This window comes from Amblyraja radiata, chromosome 23 (genome assembly GCF_010909765.2).
Source record: "Amblyraja radiata isolate CabotCenter1 chromosome 23, sAmbRad1.1.pri, whole genome shotgun sequence".
In the NCBI taxonomy this organism is placed as follows: domain Eukaryota; kingdom Metazoa; phylum Chordata; class Chondrichthyes; order Rajiformes; family Rajidae; genus Amblyraja; species Amblyraja radiata.
The window spans coordinates 30,063,226-30,079,826 of record NC_045978.1 but is presented as its reverse complement, the minus strand read 5'-3'; the positions used below and the strand labels follow the sequence as shown (position 1 = coordinate 30,079,826).

Below are 16,601 nucleotides of genomic sequence, written 5' to 3'. Positions count from 1 at the left end.
GAGGCTTTGGAGAAGGTGCAGAAGCGATTTACTAGAATGCTGCCTGGATTAAAGGATATTAGCTATAAGGAGTGGTTGGACAAACTTGGAATGTTTTTGGAGGTTTGGAGGCTGAGGGGACGCCGAAAAAAAAAATATAAAATCATGAGAGGCATAGATTGGATAGACAGAAATATTTTTTCCCAGGGTTGAAATGTCAAATATTAGGGAGGCATAGCTTTAAAGCCCTGTCCCACGGTTCGAGTTCATTCCAAGAGTTCTCCCGAGTTTGCCCTGATTCGAACTCGGAAATTTACGGTAATGGCCACTCGTCGGCACTCTCGTGGACATTTTTCATCATGTTGAAAAATCTTCACGAGTCTTCCCGTGCTTACCTGCCATTAGCGAGTCTTCCCGAGTACCTGCCATTAGCGTTACGAGACGTCCCCGAGCTCCGACGTACCCGCTACGTTCATTCTCCGTGCTTACCACGAGTTTGATTTTTTTAAAACTCGGGAGAGCTCTTAGAATGAACTCGTACCATAGGACAGGGCTTTAGGGGTGAAAGAAACAAAGTTTCAAGGAGATGTGTGGGTTTTAACTGGTGGGTGCCTGGAACATGCTACCAGGGTGTTGTAGGAGGCAGAAACGACAGTGGCGTTTAAGAAGCTTTCAGAAAGCCACATGGATTATAGAGGGAATGGAGGGATATGGATCATGTGCAGGCAGTGGAGAATAGTTCCTTCCTTCATCCTTCTTAACTGCTTGTTGAACCTGCCTATTAACTTTTTGCGATTCATATATTGATATAGAGTTGTTCCAATTCTGAGTATGTGGACTGGATCAGATAACTAGTTCCTGTTAAGTGCAAGGTCATTTAGCAACTATTAATAATACAGCCAGAAGATGCTGGGGGAAAAAAAGTTCTTAATGGGAAGCTGATGAGAATGTGAGGAGAATAATATTGGTTAGAATAGTACGTATTTGTGTAAAAGTGTGTGTTTGGTAGTTGGTGCAGTTTGGGTGAACTGAAAGAACTGTTTCTGTGCTGTCTTCTCTCAATGACTTTTTAACTATGATGCTATGGTCCTCTAAATCAGCAGGTCAGGCATCTGTGGAAGGAAAACCAATTAATGTTTCTGATCCAGGACCCTTCATCAGATCGGAGAGAGAGAAGAAGAATTTAGGCTTGAGATAGATGCGATAGTGTAAATGGTGGTGGGTAGAACAAAGGGTATCTGTCTGAGAGGGTAAAATAACGTGGCACTTAAGGGTAGTTAAAATCAGATTAAGATCATTAGTCTGTGCAATGCATCGCTAATGTTGCATAGTCTGTGATTTTCCTTCAGCAGTCATTGTGAAAGGCTGCTAGATTTGCCAAGATTAGTAAATTACTTGTTCCAGGTTAACCAAACCAAAATGATTTGATTGTATTTCTGATTTGTTTGAATATTTTGGTACTTGAAGTCTGAGAGTTAAAATCAGATAGAAAAATCGTAAGTTTAATAATACATAGAGGGATAACTAGTTCATCTTTGTTGTAAGGGAAAGAAAAGTGAGGGCTAATAACTAGTAAATAGGGACGTGGATTGTGTTATTGTGGTGACAGGGAACTGCAGATAAAACCTAAAAGTAGAGACATGGAATACATGATTTGGAAAGGCACACACCTGTCTATATAAGGCCCCACAGTTGACAGTGCATGTCAGAGCAAAAACCAAGCCATGAAGACGGAGGAATTGGCCGTAGACCTCTGAGACAGGATTGTGTCGAGACACAGATCTGGGGAAGGGTATAAAACAATTTCTGCAGCATTGCAGGTCCCGAAGAGCACAGTGGACCTTGTCATTCTTAAATGGAAGAACTTGAACCCACCAGGACTCTTCATAGAGCTGGCCGCCCAGCCAAACTGAGCAATCGGGGGAGAAGGGCCTTGGTCAGGGAAGTGACCAAGAACCCGATGGTCACTCTGACAGAGCTCCAGGGTTCCTCTGTGGAGATGGGAGAAACTTCCAGAAGGACAACTATATCTGCAGCACTCCACTGATCAGGCCATTATGGTAGAGTGGCCAGACGGAAGTCACTCCTCTCAGTAAAAGGCACATGACAGCCCGCTTGGAGTTTGCCAAAAGGTACCTAAACAAGATTCTCTGGTCTGATGAAACCAAGATTGAACTCTTTGGCCTGAATGCCAAGCGTCACATCTGGAGGAAACCAGGCACTGCTCATCACCTGGCCAATACCATACCTATGGTGAAGCATGGTGGTAGCAGCATCGTGCTGTGGGGATGTTTTTCAGTGGCAGGAACTGGGAGACTAGTCAGGATCTTGGGAAAGATGAGCGGAGCAAAGTTCAGAGAGATCCTTGATGAAAACCTGCCTCAGAGCGTTCTGGACCTCAGACTGGGGTGGAGGTTCACCTTCCAACAGGACAACGAACTTAAGCACACAGCCAAGACAACGCAGGAGTGGCTTCATGACAAGTCTGTGAATGTCCTTGAGTGGCCCAGCCAGAGCCCGGACTTGAACCCGATCATGTATCTCTGGTGGGACCTGAAAATAGCTGGGCATCGATGCTCCCCATCCAACCTGACAGAGCTTGAGAGGATCTGCAGAGAAGAATGGGAGAAATTACCCAAATACAGATGTGCCAAGCTTGTAGTGTCATACCCAAGAAGACTTGAGGCTGTTATCGCTGCCAAAGGTGCCTCAACAAAGTACTGAGTAAAGGGTCTGAATACTTATGTAATGTGATATTTCAATTATTTATTTTTAATTACTTTCCAAAAATTTCTAAACGCCTGTTTTTGCATTTTTATTATGGGTATTGTGTGTAGATTGAATATTAAAAAATTGAATTTAATCCATTTTAGAATAAGGCTGTAAAGTAACAAAATGTGAAGAAAGTGAAGGGGTCTGAATACTTTGTGATTAATGTATTAATGCCTGCTTATTTATTGGCTTTTGTTGGCGGCTGAGGGGAGATAAGGGCAAGTGGCAGATTCTCCTACTTACCCACAGCCTCCTGCTATGCAGACACAAAATGCTGGAGTAACTCAGCGGAATAGGTAGCATCTCTGGATGGAAGATATGCGTGACGTTTCGGGTCGAGACCCTTCTCTCGATCCAAAACGTCACCCATTCCTATCCAGAGATGCTGCCTGTTCCGCTGAGTTACTCCAGCATTTTGTATCCATCTTCGGTGTAAATCAGCATCCGCAGTTCCTTCCTACATGCTGCTGATGATATAATCTTCATATTCAATATGAAACCATCTAATGGGATCTGTTTAACAAGCCAATTAAAAATTAAAAGTAACCAAGTAGTTTCAAGAATAGCATCCATTCCTTGCTTTATGTGCAGGGAGTAAATAAATCTGCTTTTTATTAAATGCCATTGAAATGGTCCAAGGATAAAGATCGCTGAGATAAGAGAACTGTGACTCCGCAAGGTTTTATGGCTGGTGGCTTTCCATTTTGAATTTGCTTGTTTCACCTTATTAGGCCATTGATTCTCAAGAGATATATGAGAAGCAAAGGATTAAACCTGAAAATGAGAAGCAACAAGCAGAAAATAGTGCTGCCCAACCGAGGAAAAAGAAGAAGAAGAAACCTCAGGACTATTGGACATCTGGTAAGAGTGGAGCAGTTTCAGATAGATTTGTATTTAAGTTTAGAAATCATAGCATTTAGGAGCAGAATACTACTATTGGGCCCATTCTGTCCACTCCGCCATTCAATCATGGCTGATCTATCTTTCCCTCTCAACCCCATTCTCCTGCCTTCTCCCCATAACCCCGGACACTCGTTCTAATCAAGAATCTATCAATCTCTGCCTTAAAAATATCCATTGACATGGCCTCCACAGCCATCTATGGCAATGAATTCCACAGATTCATCACCCACTGACCAAATAAATTCCTCTTCAATAGACTATGTAAAGTAAATAGACTATAGTAGTGCAAAGTAAAAAATAATGTCCCCAAGTCTATATAGTTCAGAGATTATTTGGAGGTTGTAGTGTTTAATAACCTGATGATTGTAGGGATGAACCTGCTCCTAAAGCTGGATGTTAGTTTTCAGTCTCTAATATCTTCTTCCCAATAGCAGAAGGGTCACAAATCAAAATATCTTCTGTCCATTTCCCGAAACTGTTGCTGCTAGTTACTCCGGCACTGTGTATTATGCTCAAGATTACAGCACCTGCAGTTCCTTACCTCTGCTGGGTTTTTTTAGGTGGACATATTGTATGACTTGATTTCAGCTTTCAATTTGGTTTTAATAAAGTATTTTGTGTTGGATATTAAGTTTCCTTGGTGACTGAGTCACTGTGATGGAGAGTGGCAGTAGGAAAGCTAGGACAGTGAATGGAGATTGGTTTAGTTTAGATTAGGGATGCAGCGCGGAAACAGGCCCAACGGCCCATTGAGTCCACACCGCTCAGCGATCCCCATACACTAGCACTATCCTACACACTATGGACAATTTACTATTTTTACCGAACACAATTAACCTACAAACCTGTACGTCTTTGGAGTGCGGGAGGAAACCGGAGCACCCGGAGAAAACCTTGTAGTCAAAGGGAGAACGTACAAACTCCGGACAGATAGCACCCGTAGTCAGAATCAAATTCGGGTCTCTGGCGCACCGTGCATTGGTGTTCCATTTGTTGGTGTCACAGTTGAATTAATTCTTCATGGACATCCCAGGCAGGAAAGGATCTTCTAGATTGTCTCCCCCCCTTCCCCTTTCCTCTTCACCATGTCCTCCTGTTTCTCGGTTCTTTAAATGGGGACAAGTGCTGCCATTCACCTTGGCGGGGGTTGTGTAACATACAGCAAGCACAATGCTGGAAGTATAACATGCACTGTACCGGAACTAGCATAGGACGACGGCAGGGAGGGTCCAGGCAGCTGATGAGCCGATCCAGACTACCCATGGCCTGCTCCAACAAATCCCGCCTGTTTGTGAGGCTTTCATAGGTTCATAAGTTATAGGACCAGAGGTAGATCATTCGACCCAATCATGTATACTCCAATCATGGGTGAACTATCATTCTCTCTCAACCTTATTCTCCTACCTTTCCCCATAACCCTTGACAACCTCTGTGTAAAAATACTCGTCGCACATATCTCTATTAAACTTTGCTCCTCTTACCCTAAAGCTATGCTTTCTAGAATTTGATTTTTCCATCCTGGGAAAAAGATTCTGACTGCCTATCCTGTCTATGCCTTACACGCTGTATGACTCTCTGACTAACAATTCCTAAAACACATTTGTAAGTAATTTCAGGTAATATTATGGTGTTTTTTGTGCAACTAATTATCAAATTGAAGGTGAATGTTCACTGGAATCCCCAAACTGGCAACTGTGCTCATTTATTATGGTATATACGGATTCTTTAGTTTAGTTTAGTTTAGTTTAGAGATATAACGCAGAAACTGCTCTTCGGCCCACCGAGTCCGCGCTGAACAGTGATCCCTGTACACTAGCACTATCCTACACACTAGAGCCAATTTACAATTTTTACTGAAGCCAATTGGAGTGTGGGAGGAAACCGGAGCACCCAGAGAAAACCCACATGGTCTCAGAGAGAACGTACAAACTCTATACAGGCAGCACCCGTAGTCAGGATCAAACGCGGGTCTCTGGCGCTGTAAGGCAGCAACTTTACCCTTGCACCACTATGCCGCCCTGATTGTTTGCTTGCAAGTATTTATAGCTGCATTGCGAGTTCCCAATTATCTGGGTCCAGAGAACATATTTCTCTGAAATAACCTTCAGTCTACATTTACTTATGATGAATATATGCAGAAAGGGTGAGGCAGACATTTAACTCTGAGTTTACGCACACCTTTCATTTGCTGTTAATTAATTACAAAATGATTGTGCCTCTGGAGACAGTGATATCAGCACAGAATTCTTTTAAAGCACTTGTTAAACAAGTCCTTTATTTACTTTCAATTCAAAACAACATGCCATTTTGTAACTCAACATTTAATTAGTATCGCATGAGGTTTTTCAGGGTGAAGCTCCTGTTACAAAATGAAGATAAGAGATTGCAATGAGGCAATGGGCTTGTTGTTTAAGAATAGTGAGCATTTCTTTTTTTTGCATTCAGAGACTGAATGACATTGCAAAGAGCTAAAGGTATTCGCCTTATTTTCGATTAGCTCATTCAAACATGGGTGGTTCTTTAGAGTTAAATCAAAACCAAGCCTGGTCAGATTTAGCTTTGGATCTGCTCTGATTAAAATGCTTTGAATGGGAAAATGGCACAGTGGAGGCAAGCAAAGTTTCTACTTTGCTCTTTACCTAAAGGAAATATTTTAGGGAGGTTTGCAATGTAGTTCTGACCTTATCCAGAAGATTCTTAATTCTTTAGGCCTTTTGGAGTCAGGGCAAGCAAGCATATTTTTTAAATAATTAAACTTGAGTGGTGAAGCTTGTTTTTGGTCAATAGCATTAAATGCATTATACGGTTGTGGCTTCAGATATGGAATACACTGCAACACTGTTACCGTACGGGTGTTAGCATGTGAAGTCAAAATCTCTAAACATATTAACAATAAATTAGAACGGAATAGAGGGATTAGATCAAACAACCTCTTGAATATATGCTTTCATTCAGTAAGAATAAATTCAATTTTACAAATTATAAATAATCTCATACAGCACAGCACCGGAGACTCAGGTTCGATCCTGACCTTGGGTACTGTCTGTGTGCAGTTTGTACGTTCTCCCTGTGACTGCGTGGGTTTCCGCTGGGTCCTCGGATTTCCTCCCACATTCCAAAGACGTGCAGGTTTGTAGGTTAATTGGTCTTTGTAAATTGCACCTGGTGGGTCGGAATTAGGAAAGTGGGATAATATTGAACTAGTGTGAACGGGTGATCGATAGCCGGCATAGGCTCGGTGGGCCGAAGGGACTGTTTCCATGCTGTATCTCTAAACTCAACTAAACAAAATCCGATAACACAAAATACAAAATTAAGCAATCACAGAATATTAATTTTAGCAGTTTTAATATTCCAAAATATTTTAGTTAATGAATACTCTGCAAATCTAGTCACAGTTATATGAGGTTCCAGGGAAGATACTTCCTTACAACTATCAAGTTCTTGAACAAACCTGCACAGCCCTAATCCCACCTCAACACTGGAACACAATGAACCACTTTTTTTTTCCATGGTCATTTTTTTCTAATGGTGTTTTGCACTAATGTCTTTTCTTTGCAGTCTTTCTTTTTCTTTTTATTGTCTTGCAGAATTTATGTGTAGTGTATGGATAATTTGTGTTTTTATGAGTTTAGCTGTTTCTATGTGCCTGTGATGCTGCTGCAAAGCTAGATTTTCACTGTACGGTACCTAACCTTGTGCATATGACAATAACATCCACTTGACTTGATGGGGAAAGACGCAGTCAGTATGCACACATAGATGCATTAATATTATACATTGCCAGCTAATTTATGTTTTGGTAATGTGGGTTAAGGAATCTATGTGGTACAGGACACTGGGAGGGAGAGGCGGTGTGTACAAATTCTCCCATGGGGAGTCCGTATGGCTTTGTACATGGCAGATCATGTCTTACTAATTTGATCGAGTTTTTTTGAGGAGGTGACAAAGGTGATCGATGAGGTTAGGGTGGTGGATGTTGTCTATGTGGATTTGATGAAATTCTCCACGGTAGGCTGATCCAAAAGATTAAACTGCACAGGATTAACAGTGACTTGGTCATCTGGATACAGAACTGGCTTGCTGATAGGAGACAGAGGGTTGTGGCGGAAGGACAATATTCAGGCTGGATGTCAGTGACCAGTGTAGTTCCTCAGTCTGGAAAAGGGTCTCGACCTGAAACGTCACCCATTCTTTCTCTCCGTAGATGCTGCCTGTCCCGCTGAGTTACTCCAGCATTTTGTGTCTACCTTCGATTTAAACCAGCAACTGCAATTCTTTCCTGCATAAGTTCGTCAGGGATCTGTGCTAGGACCTCTACTGTGGAGCCTTTTATCCATTTACCTATTGAAATATTTTATGCGGGGCCAGGTGATCGCAACTTTGTTATGTGAAAATTAAAATAGAATAAAGATATCAAAATATGGATTCTCTCAGCTTGTGCAACATAAAATATGATTTTTGAATAACATTATACCAAAATTCAATGTTCATTAAGTTAAATGTTTTTACCTTTGGAATCTCACTGCCTGCTCTGCATGAACCATGCAATTTTCTTTACTTTTCTCATCTTTTTGCCTGTGTTGCTATTGCTGAATTTGTGATTCATACCACTCACTTCTATTGCTGCTGCAAACCCAAGCGTAAGATAATTCATTAGATATCAGTATCAATTCTAAGCATTTCTATCTTTATTATGCAGCCAGAGTGAGAAATGTGTGATGCAACTCTCTACAAGAATATAACTTGGTTTCCATCCTGGAGCCTTCCCTTTGCGAATGTAGATGGGTGAGGGAACTAGGACAACAATTAAGAGACAACTGGTGGGATAATATTGACCAAAATTGATGTGATCAAATTGCATCTAATTTGAAGAATGCATGCGTGTATTTTGTGTCTTCTTCCTATCTATTTGTTCGCCATTTAATTGACTGCTAGCACTTGAGCTATGAAGAAGCCATGGTGAAGTCAAGAGTGTTTTATTGTCTTGCATCCCGAAACGGAACAATTAAATTCTTACTTGCAGCAGCACAACAGATACCTAAACATCATCATCTGAAAAACCCATAATAAAGTAAAAACAGTTATGTATATAAAAACAAAGACACATAAATAGACAATAATAGTGCAAAAAGAGCTCCCAACTCTGTATAGTTCTGTACTTATTTGGAGGTTGTAATGTTTAACAGCCTGATGGTTGTAGGGAAGAAGCTGCTCCTGAACATCTTAAATATCCATATTTAATTATATGCTTATTTATAGCTGCGTACAAGAGGGGAAGAAGAATTAAAAAATGTAAATCCACTCAGCCATCGCACACACATGCTTCACAATGCAATCCAAACATATCAGAAGACAAAGCTTCATCTGTTCCGGACTTGGCTCCAGAAAGGTAAGCACTCATTACTAACTACTCTAAGCTCTTTGGTACCTGGGCTATGTCACTCATAACCAGAGTGAGAAGCCAAACTCAAACTGGAGGAACAGCACCTCATATTCTGCTTGGGTAGTTTGCATCCCGGTGGTATGAACATTGAATTCTTCAATTGTAGGCAACTTCTAGAAACCCTCCCCAGTCCCTCCCCTTTTACCCCCCCCTTTGAAGGTTTTCCTTTGATGCCACATTCTGCCAAACGCAGCCTTAATGTCAAAGAAGCCACTCACATGTCTCCGCTGGAATTCAGCTATTAACTCGGGAACCTTCTTCAGGCATGCCTCTGGAGATGCTACATGATCCATTGAGTTCATCGAGCACTTTATGTTCTACACAAGATTCCAACATCGACAGGATCATGAATCCTCCTCCATCTTTGTTACATGGCAAGATTATTCCACCTGTATTAAATAGCAAGATTACTGAGCACAGAAAATGGATCAAACCAGCGATCTTTCCTCTCTCTGCAACTCGGCAGCCACAACATAGTGAATTTCTTTCATGTTTGTGAGTTGGTTTTGTTCTTGTTCATCTCAGAATGTGGGGGGCAAGGCTAACATCTATCACCCATCCCAAGTAGTCTTAATACGGTGCTGGTGAAAGTAAGTGGAGGAGTCAACCAAGATTGAGCCTCAGTGGGACTGAAATAATATTTGTAGTCATGAAGCCTTCCAATATTAGACTGCTTAGCTGAATTTACTGATAAATTCACTGAATTTACTGATCTGCTTTAGCCATAGATATTAACAGCAAGAATGGAAGGGTGTACAACTATAACAGCTCCACTAGAACTTTTTGCCCAGTTTTTGCATGCCACCATTAGTAGGAAGTCTTCGTTAAGTGTTATGGTGCAAATGTAATGCTAGTTCAGTTACAATAGGTGGTGCCAGTGGATGTGGTATCCTCAGATACAGTTATGCACCAAATTGTGAGTGCAAAGAAAGGTCAATTCATTTTATTGCTTTTTGAAGGGAACAAAGTAATAAGAAAAGCTGTTTTATTCTGGATAATATCTGCCTTTGGTGCTTGTTGAAATGACTTGTTGCAACCAGTGAATGAAGAGGAACCTCAGCAACAGAGGTTCCTGCTACCAATCTGCCCCCTGCTGGAAATGAACATGGATATCAGGATAAGGCCCTTGGACATGAATCTTGCAATGATATTGAGAATCTTTCATCCGTGCACCCAAAGCAAACGGGGCCTGTGTAAGTAGTGGAAAGAACAGACGATCTTACAAATTTACCCACACACCTGTTCCTCTAGCATCCCACCATGTTTGTTTAGTTTAGTTTAAAGATACAAAGCGGAAACAGGCCCTTCGGCCTACCGGGTCATCACAGACCAGCGATCCCCACACATTAACACCACCCTACACACACTAGGGACAGTTTTACATTTACACCAAGCCAATTAACCTACAAACCTGTACGCCTTTGGCGTGTGGGAGAAAAACGATGATCTCGCAGGTCACGGGGAGAATGTACAAACTCAGTACCTGGTATCAGGATCGAACTCGGGTCTCTGGCGCTGTAAGGCAGTACCTCCACCGCTGGGCCACCGTGCCGCCCTTTGTCCATCTGTGGATGACTATGCACCTCCCAAATTGATCTCATTAGCTACTTCAGAATCCGAGCAGAAAGGATGAAAAGGAGAGGAGGCAAGAAAAAAAAGGAACTAAACAGAATATAATACAAGGGATCCTTTTAATGCTATCCAGTCCATTCTTTGAAAGACAGACTTATCATTACAATGACAGCCCAATAAATGCCAAAATCTCCAGCCTCAACCCATTCCTTCTCTCCAGAGATGCTGCCTGTCCCGCTGAGTTTCTCCAGCATTTTGGGTCTATCTTTGGTTTAAGCCAGCATCTGCAGTTCCTTCATACACAGCACTGACACCATTTCCACATCAATTTCCAATCTACAAAAGTTTGCCACCCACCACCCTGGCGACCACTGGCACATTTGCCCACCAGTTGTTATAACCATATAACATATAACAATTACAGCACGGAAACAGGCCATCTCGACCCCTCTAGTCCGTGCCGAACACATAGTCTCCCCTAGTCCCATATACCTGCGCTCAGACCATAACCCTCCATTCCTTTCCCATCCATATAACTATCCAATTTATTTTTAAATGAAAACATATATAGTTTATAGTTGCACATTCCTTCTGTTCTTGCTGTTACTAATGTTTGGCATTTGCTCAAACTAAAATTATCATCCATCTTTTCAGCCAGCTTCTGTGCAAAGATACAACGAGAATCCTATTTCTGATCTGCAAGTATTTTCAGTTTGTACTTCAGGTTTCTTGTATCCGCATTTTTTTGATATTAGACAATAGACAATAGGTGCAGGAGTAGGCCATTCGGCCCTTCGAGCCAGCACCGCCATTCAATGCGATCATGGCTGATCATCCCCAATCAGTACCCCGTTCCTGACTTCTCCCCATACCCCCAGACTATCTTTAAGAGCCCTATCTAGCTCTCTCTTGATTCAAGAGATGCGTGTATTCCTTCAATTCTGACCTCCAGCTCACCTGTAGTAGCAGAAATCCTTTCAGCTGCCAAGGTCCTAACTTCTGAGAATCCATTTCTAAATCCAAGTCTTTTATCCTGTAGAGCACTTCATAGGGTACTTCAAAGAAGATTGGTTGAGGGGGGGGGGGGGGGAATAATGTGCTCTGTACTTCTTAGCCAGCTTGTCAATAATTTGCAATTAAATAATGCCCCTAAACTATAAAATGTCACAGGATGCCTTATCAGGTAGAATATGACAACAAACCAACACTGTAATGTACTCCATAAAAGCTACCTTTTTGAACAGGTTCTTGGTCAACAGCCAAAAACAATTTTATTTGCTTGGTGGTTCATTGTCAAGTTCTGTCTGATAAAGCCCTGATAAAATATCTTGTGATATTTCACTACGTTAAAAGCATTATTTGTGCAAATTGCTGATAGGCTCCTCATAGTAGTACATATATTTTAGTTCATAACACATTTGTTTTGTTTAAAACTTCTTTGAAGTGCTTTGTGATTATTCTTTAGATTAGTACATTGCCCTTTTATAACTTAGTCTTGAGTTCATTTAGCACTGACTGATAGGATGATTCTTTTCTCCTCCTTTTGGCTAGAGGAATTCTAACAAGTTGAACCTGCTTCAGGTCTGTTATATTGAGCTTATTTATTGCATGAAATTGTCCATAATAAAATCTTTACTTGAGGGACACAGGGCGTATTGCACATATTTCCCCAGGGGTAGGAAATTAAGAACCAGAGGACATATTTTAAGGTGAAAGGGGAAAGATAGGAACCTGAGAGGATACTTTTTTTACACAGAGGTTGGTAAGTCTATGGAACGAGCTGCCAGAGGATGTGGTTGAGGCAGGTGCAATAACAATATTTAAGGGGCATTTGGACAGGACCATGGATAGGAAAAGTTTCAAGGGATAAGGGGCTAATGCAGGCCAATGGGAAAAGTATTGATGGGCATCTTGGTTGGCATGGACGAGTTGGGCCGAAGGGCTGGTTCCATGCTACAAGACTCTATGATGTTCATGTTCATGAACAAAATATCCAGAAGGTTGATGGGTGTAAAGCTGGAAATTTACTCCTGTTATAGGAGACAAGGAAACATTTTAGTTGAAACTTCAGTTTGCAATGTATATGGAAAATACTAATTAATTAAGTGCAACATACATTAGTATGCTCATATTAGATTTCTCTTAATTTGATGATGTTAATCTATCAACTTTTAAACATCTTAAACCTTTTGCCAACATACTGGTGACAAATTTCACACAATAACACAGTGATTACTGCAATCCAATCAAGAATAAAGGATGTCCTGGGGAAATTCTGGACTCGTTTGCTACTGAGAACGTAGTTAGTTTAGAGATAGATGCAGCGCGGAAACAGGCCCTTCGGCCCACCGGGTACACGCCGACCAGCGATCCCCACACATTAACATTATCCTACATCCACTAGGGACATTTTTTACAGTTAATTAACCTACAAATCGGTACATCTTTGGAGTGTGGGAGGAAACCGAAGATCTCGGAGAAAATCCACGCAGGTCACGGGGAGAACGTACAGACTCCGTACAGACAGCACCCGTAGTCGGGATCGAGCCCGGGTCTCCGGCACTGCATTCGCTGTAAGGCAGCAACTCTACTGCTGTGCCACCATGACCGCCCGAGAAACCTGTCCCTTTCTCTAGCAAAATTCATGCACCAGAATCTAACATTTACCACTATCATGGAATATTAACGCAACATTATAGGGCTAATGGATATGAACGTTTATGGAAAGGAACATTTTAGAGGGAAGATAGACACAAAATGCAGGAGTAACTCAACAGATCAGAAATAGGTGGCGTTTCGGGTCGAAACCCTTCCTCAGACTGAGAGTCAGGGGGGATGGAAATTAGAGGTATGAAAAGGTTCAGAACAAACTAGAGTTGGCATCGTTGACCAAGGAAAGGTGGAGCCCACAATGGTCCATTGTTGGCTGTGGAGGAGGTGACAATGAAGAAATATATGGATGCGAACAGTGGAACTGGCAGGACATCTAGGGTGGGGGAGAGCCGAAGAGAGAAGGAATTCAGGGGTATCCATGAAATTAAAGAAATCAACGTTCATATCACTGGGTTGTCAGCTGCCCAAGCGAAATATGAGGTGCTATTCCTCCAATTTGCTTGTGGCCTCACTCTGACAGTGGAGGAGGCCTAGGACAGAAAGATCAGTGTGGGTAGACACAAAATGCTGGAGTAACTCAGCGGGACAGGCAGCATATCTGGAGAGTGCTGGACCCGCTAAAAAAAACTGGCACCAGCAAGTCAGTGTGGGAATGAGAAGAGGAGTTAAAATGTTTGGCAACCAGAAGATCGCGTAGGCCAAAGCAGACTGAGTGTAGGTGTTCAGCAAAACGATCGCCCAGTCTGTGCTTGGTCTCACCAATATATAGGAGCCCACACCAAAAACAACGGATATAGTAGATGCAATGGATACAGGTATCAACTGTATATATAGATCTTGGGCGGTATGGGCAAATTGGGCAGTATGGGCAAATTGGGCGGTATGGGCAAGTTGGGCTGAAGGGCCTGTTTCCATGCTGTATAACTCAATGACTCTAGATATACCGGTACTTAAAATATTGGGAGAAAATTGGTGATATTTATAGTTGTTTATTTTTAATACTTTTTGGTAACATTAATCACATTTGAAGATAGGGGTTGTGCAGACATATGTATTAATTCGTGTTACAGGATCCTGTTCTCATCTTGATAATATATTTTCTTTTGCAGCCAAAGCTAAGAAGAAAATTAGAAAGCAAGAGTTAATGATTAATGCTCATCATAGACCGCAGAGAATGTATACAAGATTCATACCACTGCAGTACTGTCACTTCTGATCATATTTTCCTGTATTATCTAATCTGTTCACTGATGTTTCCACTGGGTCAACAGCACATGTAGGATTGAACACTGGTACAGGCACAAAAAAAAATTGCTTTTCATAATCAGTAATGTTACATACTTAAATATCTAGGCCAAATTAAAATGTTATGTCAACAGAATAACAATGTTGTAAATATCTTCCAGTTGTATTTTCTATTTTTTACACTGTTGCAAAATGCCTTGATTACTGATAAAATGGACCACCTCCAACTTTTTTTATCCATATCAGTCATTGCACAGGTTTGGTAGGCAATAAAACATTTGCAACTCAACACTACCAAGACACCATAACATTAACCTCTTCATTGCTGCTTCCATATGTACGACAGATGGACACAAAGTGCTGAAGTAACTCAGCGGGTCAGGCAGCATTTCTGGAGAAAAAGGATGGGTGATGTTTCGATTCGGGACACTTCTTCAGAGTCGGGGATAGGAAGCCTGAAGAAAGGTTCCGACCCAAAACATCACCCATCCTTTTTCTCCAGAGATGCCGACTGACCCACTATCAGTTGGGCACTCCAGCGCTTTTTGTGTCTATCTTTAGCATAAACCAGCACCTGCAGTTCTTTGTTTCTCCATATGTACTACCATCCTAATTTGACATTATTCAAAGGACCTAACCTAGCCTGAGCTGCTTCCAGAGGTAGATATCTTACTTGAGTTTACATTATTACTGATCTTTCCACCAACCTTCTCCTCTTTGCAACCAATATACTTAGGCAATTCTTCAACCATGTCCCAATCCGGGCCAACTGTGCCCACTTCATCCATTTGCTGACGTGCTCCCTCTACACCATCTCCTCATCCACACCATCTGCTATTGTTTTTCCAACCAACACAGCCATTTTCTTCTCTGATTATCTCTATAACCAGTCCTTCCCTCCAAAGGGCTTCACCAATACTGCCCACAGCAGATTCCTGTCCCCAGCATTCACATGCCATGGCCCGTCCCTTCCCCAGTTTCCCTTCTCCACATTCTGCCTTCACCCTCAAAATGGTTCTGAATTGACTTTTTCTAAATCTCCACTATCCAGTATTAAATGGCAGAGGATGGTACAATGACACAGCTGGTGGAGCTGCTGCTTCACAGCACCAGAGACCCGTGTTTAATCGTGACCTCGGGCGCTATCTGCATGGAGTTTGCACATACACCCTGTGACTGCATGGATTTCCTCCGGGTGCTACCGTTTCCTCCCACATTCCAAAGACGTACAGCTTGGTAGGTTAACTGGCCTCTGTAAAATTGCCCAATGTGTGAAGGGGGTGGATGAGAAAGTGAGATAAAATGGTATTAGTGTCATAATCATAGTCACAGAGTGATACAGTGTGGAAACAGGCCCTTTGGCCCAACTACCCACACTGACCAACATGTCCCAGATCACACCCCCCATCCTCCTGCGCTCCAAGGAATAGAGACCCAGCCTACTCAACCTCTCCCTATAGCTCACACCCTCTAGTCCTGGCAACATCATCCTAAATCTTCTCTGAACCCTATCAAGTTTGACAATATCTTTCCTATAACATGGTGCCCAGAACTGAACACAATATTCTAAATGCGGTCTCACCAACGTCTTATACAACTGCAACATGACCTCCCAACCTCTAAACTCTATACTCTGACTGATGAAGGCCAATGTGCCCAAAGCCTTGTTGACCATCTTATCTACCTGCGACTCGACCTTCTAGGAACCATGCACCTGCATTCCGAGATCCCTCTGCTCTACACTACAACACTACCCCTACAACACTTCCCAGAAGCCTACCATTCACTGTGTAGGCCCTGCCCTTGTTAGACGTCCCAAAATGCAACACCTCACACTTCTCTGTATTAAATTCCATCAACTATTCCTCAGCCCACCTGGCCAATCGATCCAAATCCTGCTGCAATCTTTCACAACCATCTTCACTACCTGCAAAACCACCCACTTTTGTATCATCTGCAAACTTGTTCATCTTGCCCTGTATGTTCTCATCCAAATCATTGATGTAGATGAGAAACAGTAACAGGCCCAGCACCGAACCCTGAGGCACACCACTAGTCACAGGCCTCCAGT

General features: G+C 42.1%; 1 protein-coding gene across 4 annotated transcripts in view; it reads left to right on the top strand.

The window, feature by feature from the left end:
* The window catches only part of rbbp8nl (RBBP8 N-terminal like), a 76,135-nt gene extending 60,434 nt beyond the window's left edge, over positions 1-15,701 (top strand). For 2 of the 4 annotated variants that reach the window (XM_033041948.1, XM_033041947.1), the window contains 3 exons: positions 3,483-3,612; positions 8,917-9,046; positions 14,395-14,530. In XM_033041948.1, coding sequence (XP_032897839.1) covers positions 3,483-3,612; positions 8,917-9,046; positions 14,395-14,404 — 270 coding nt within the window. In that variant the 3' untranslated portion in view covers positions 14,405-14,530. Of the gene's footprint in view, positions 1-3,482; positions 3,613-7,861; positions 8,037-8,916; positions 9,047-14,394 lie in introns of those variants that run through there. The other 2 variants (XM_033041950.1, XM_033041951.1) reach the window with 2 other exon arrangements.
* Positions 15,702-16,601: the final 900 nt, after the last annotated feature.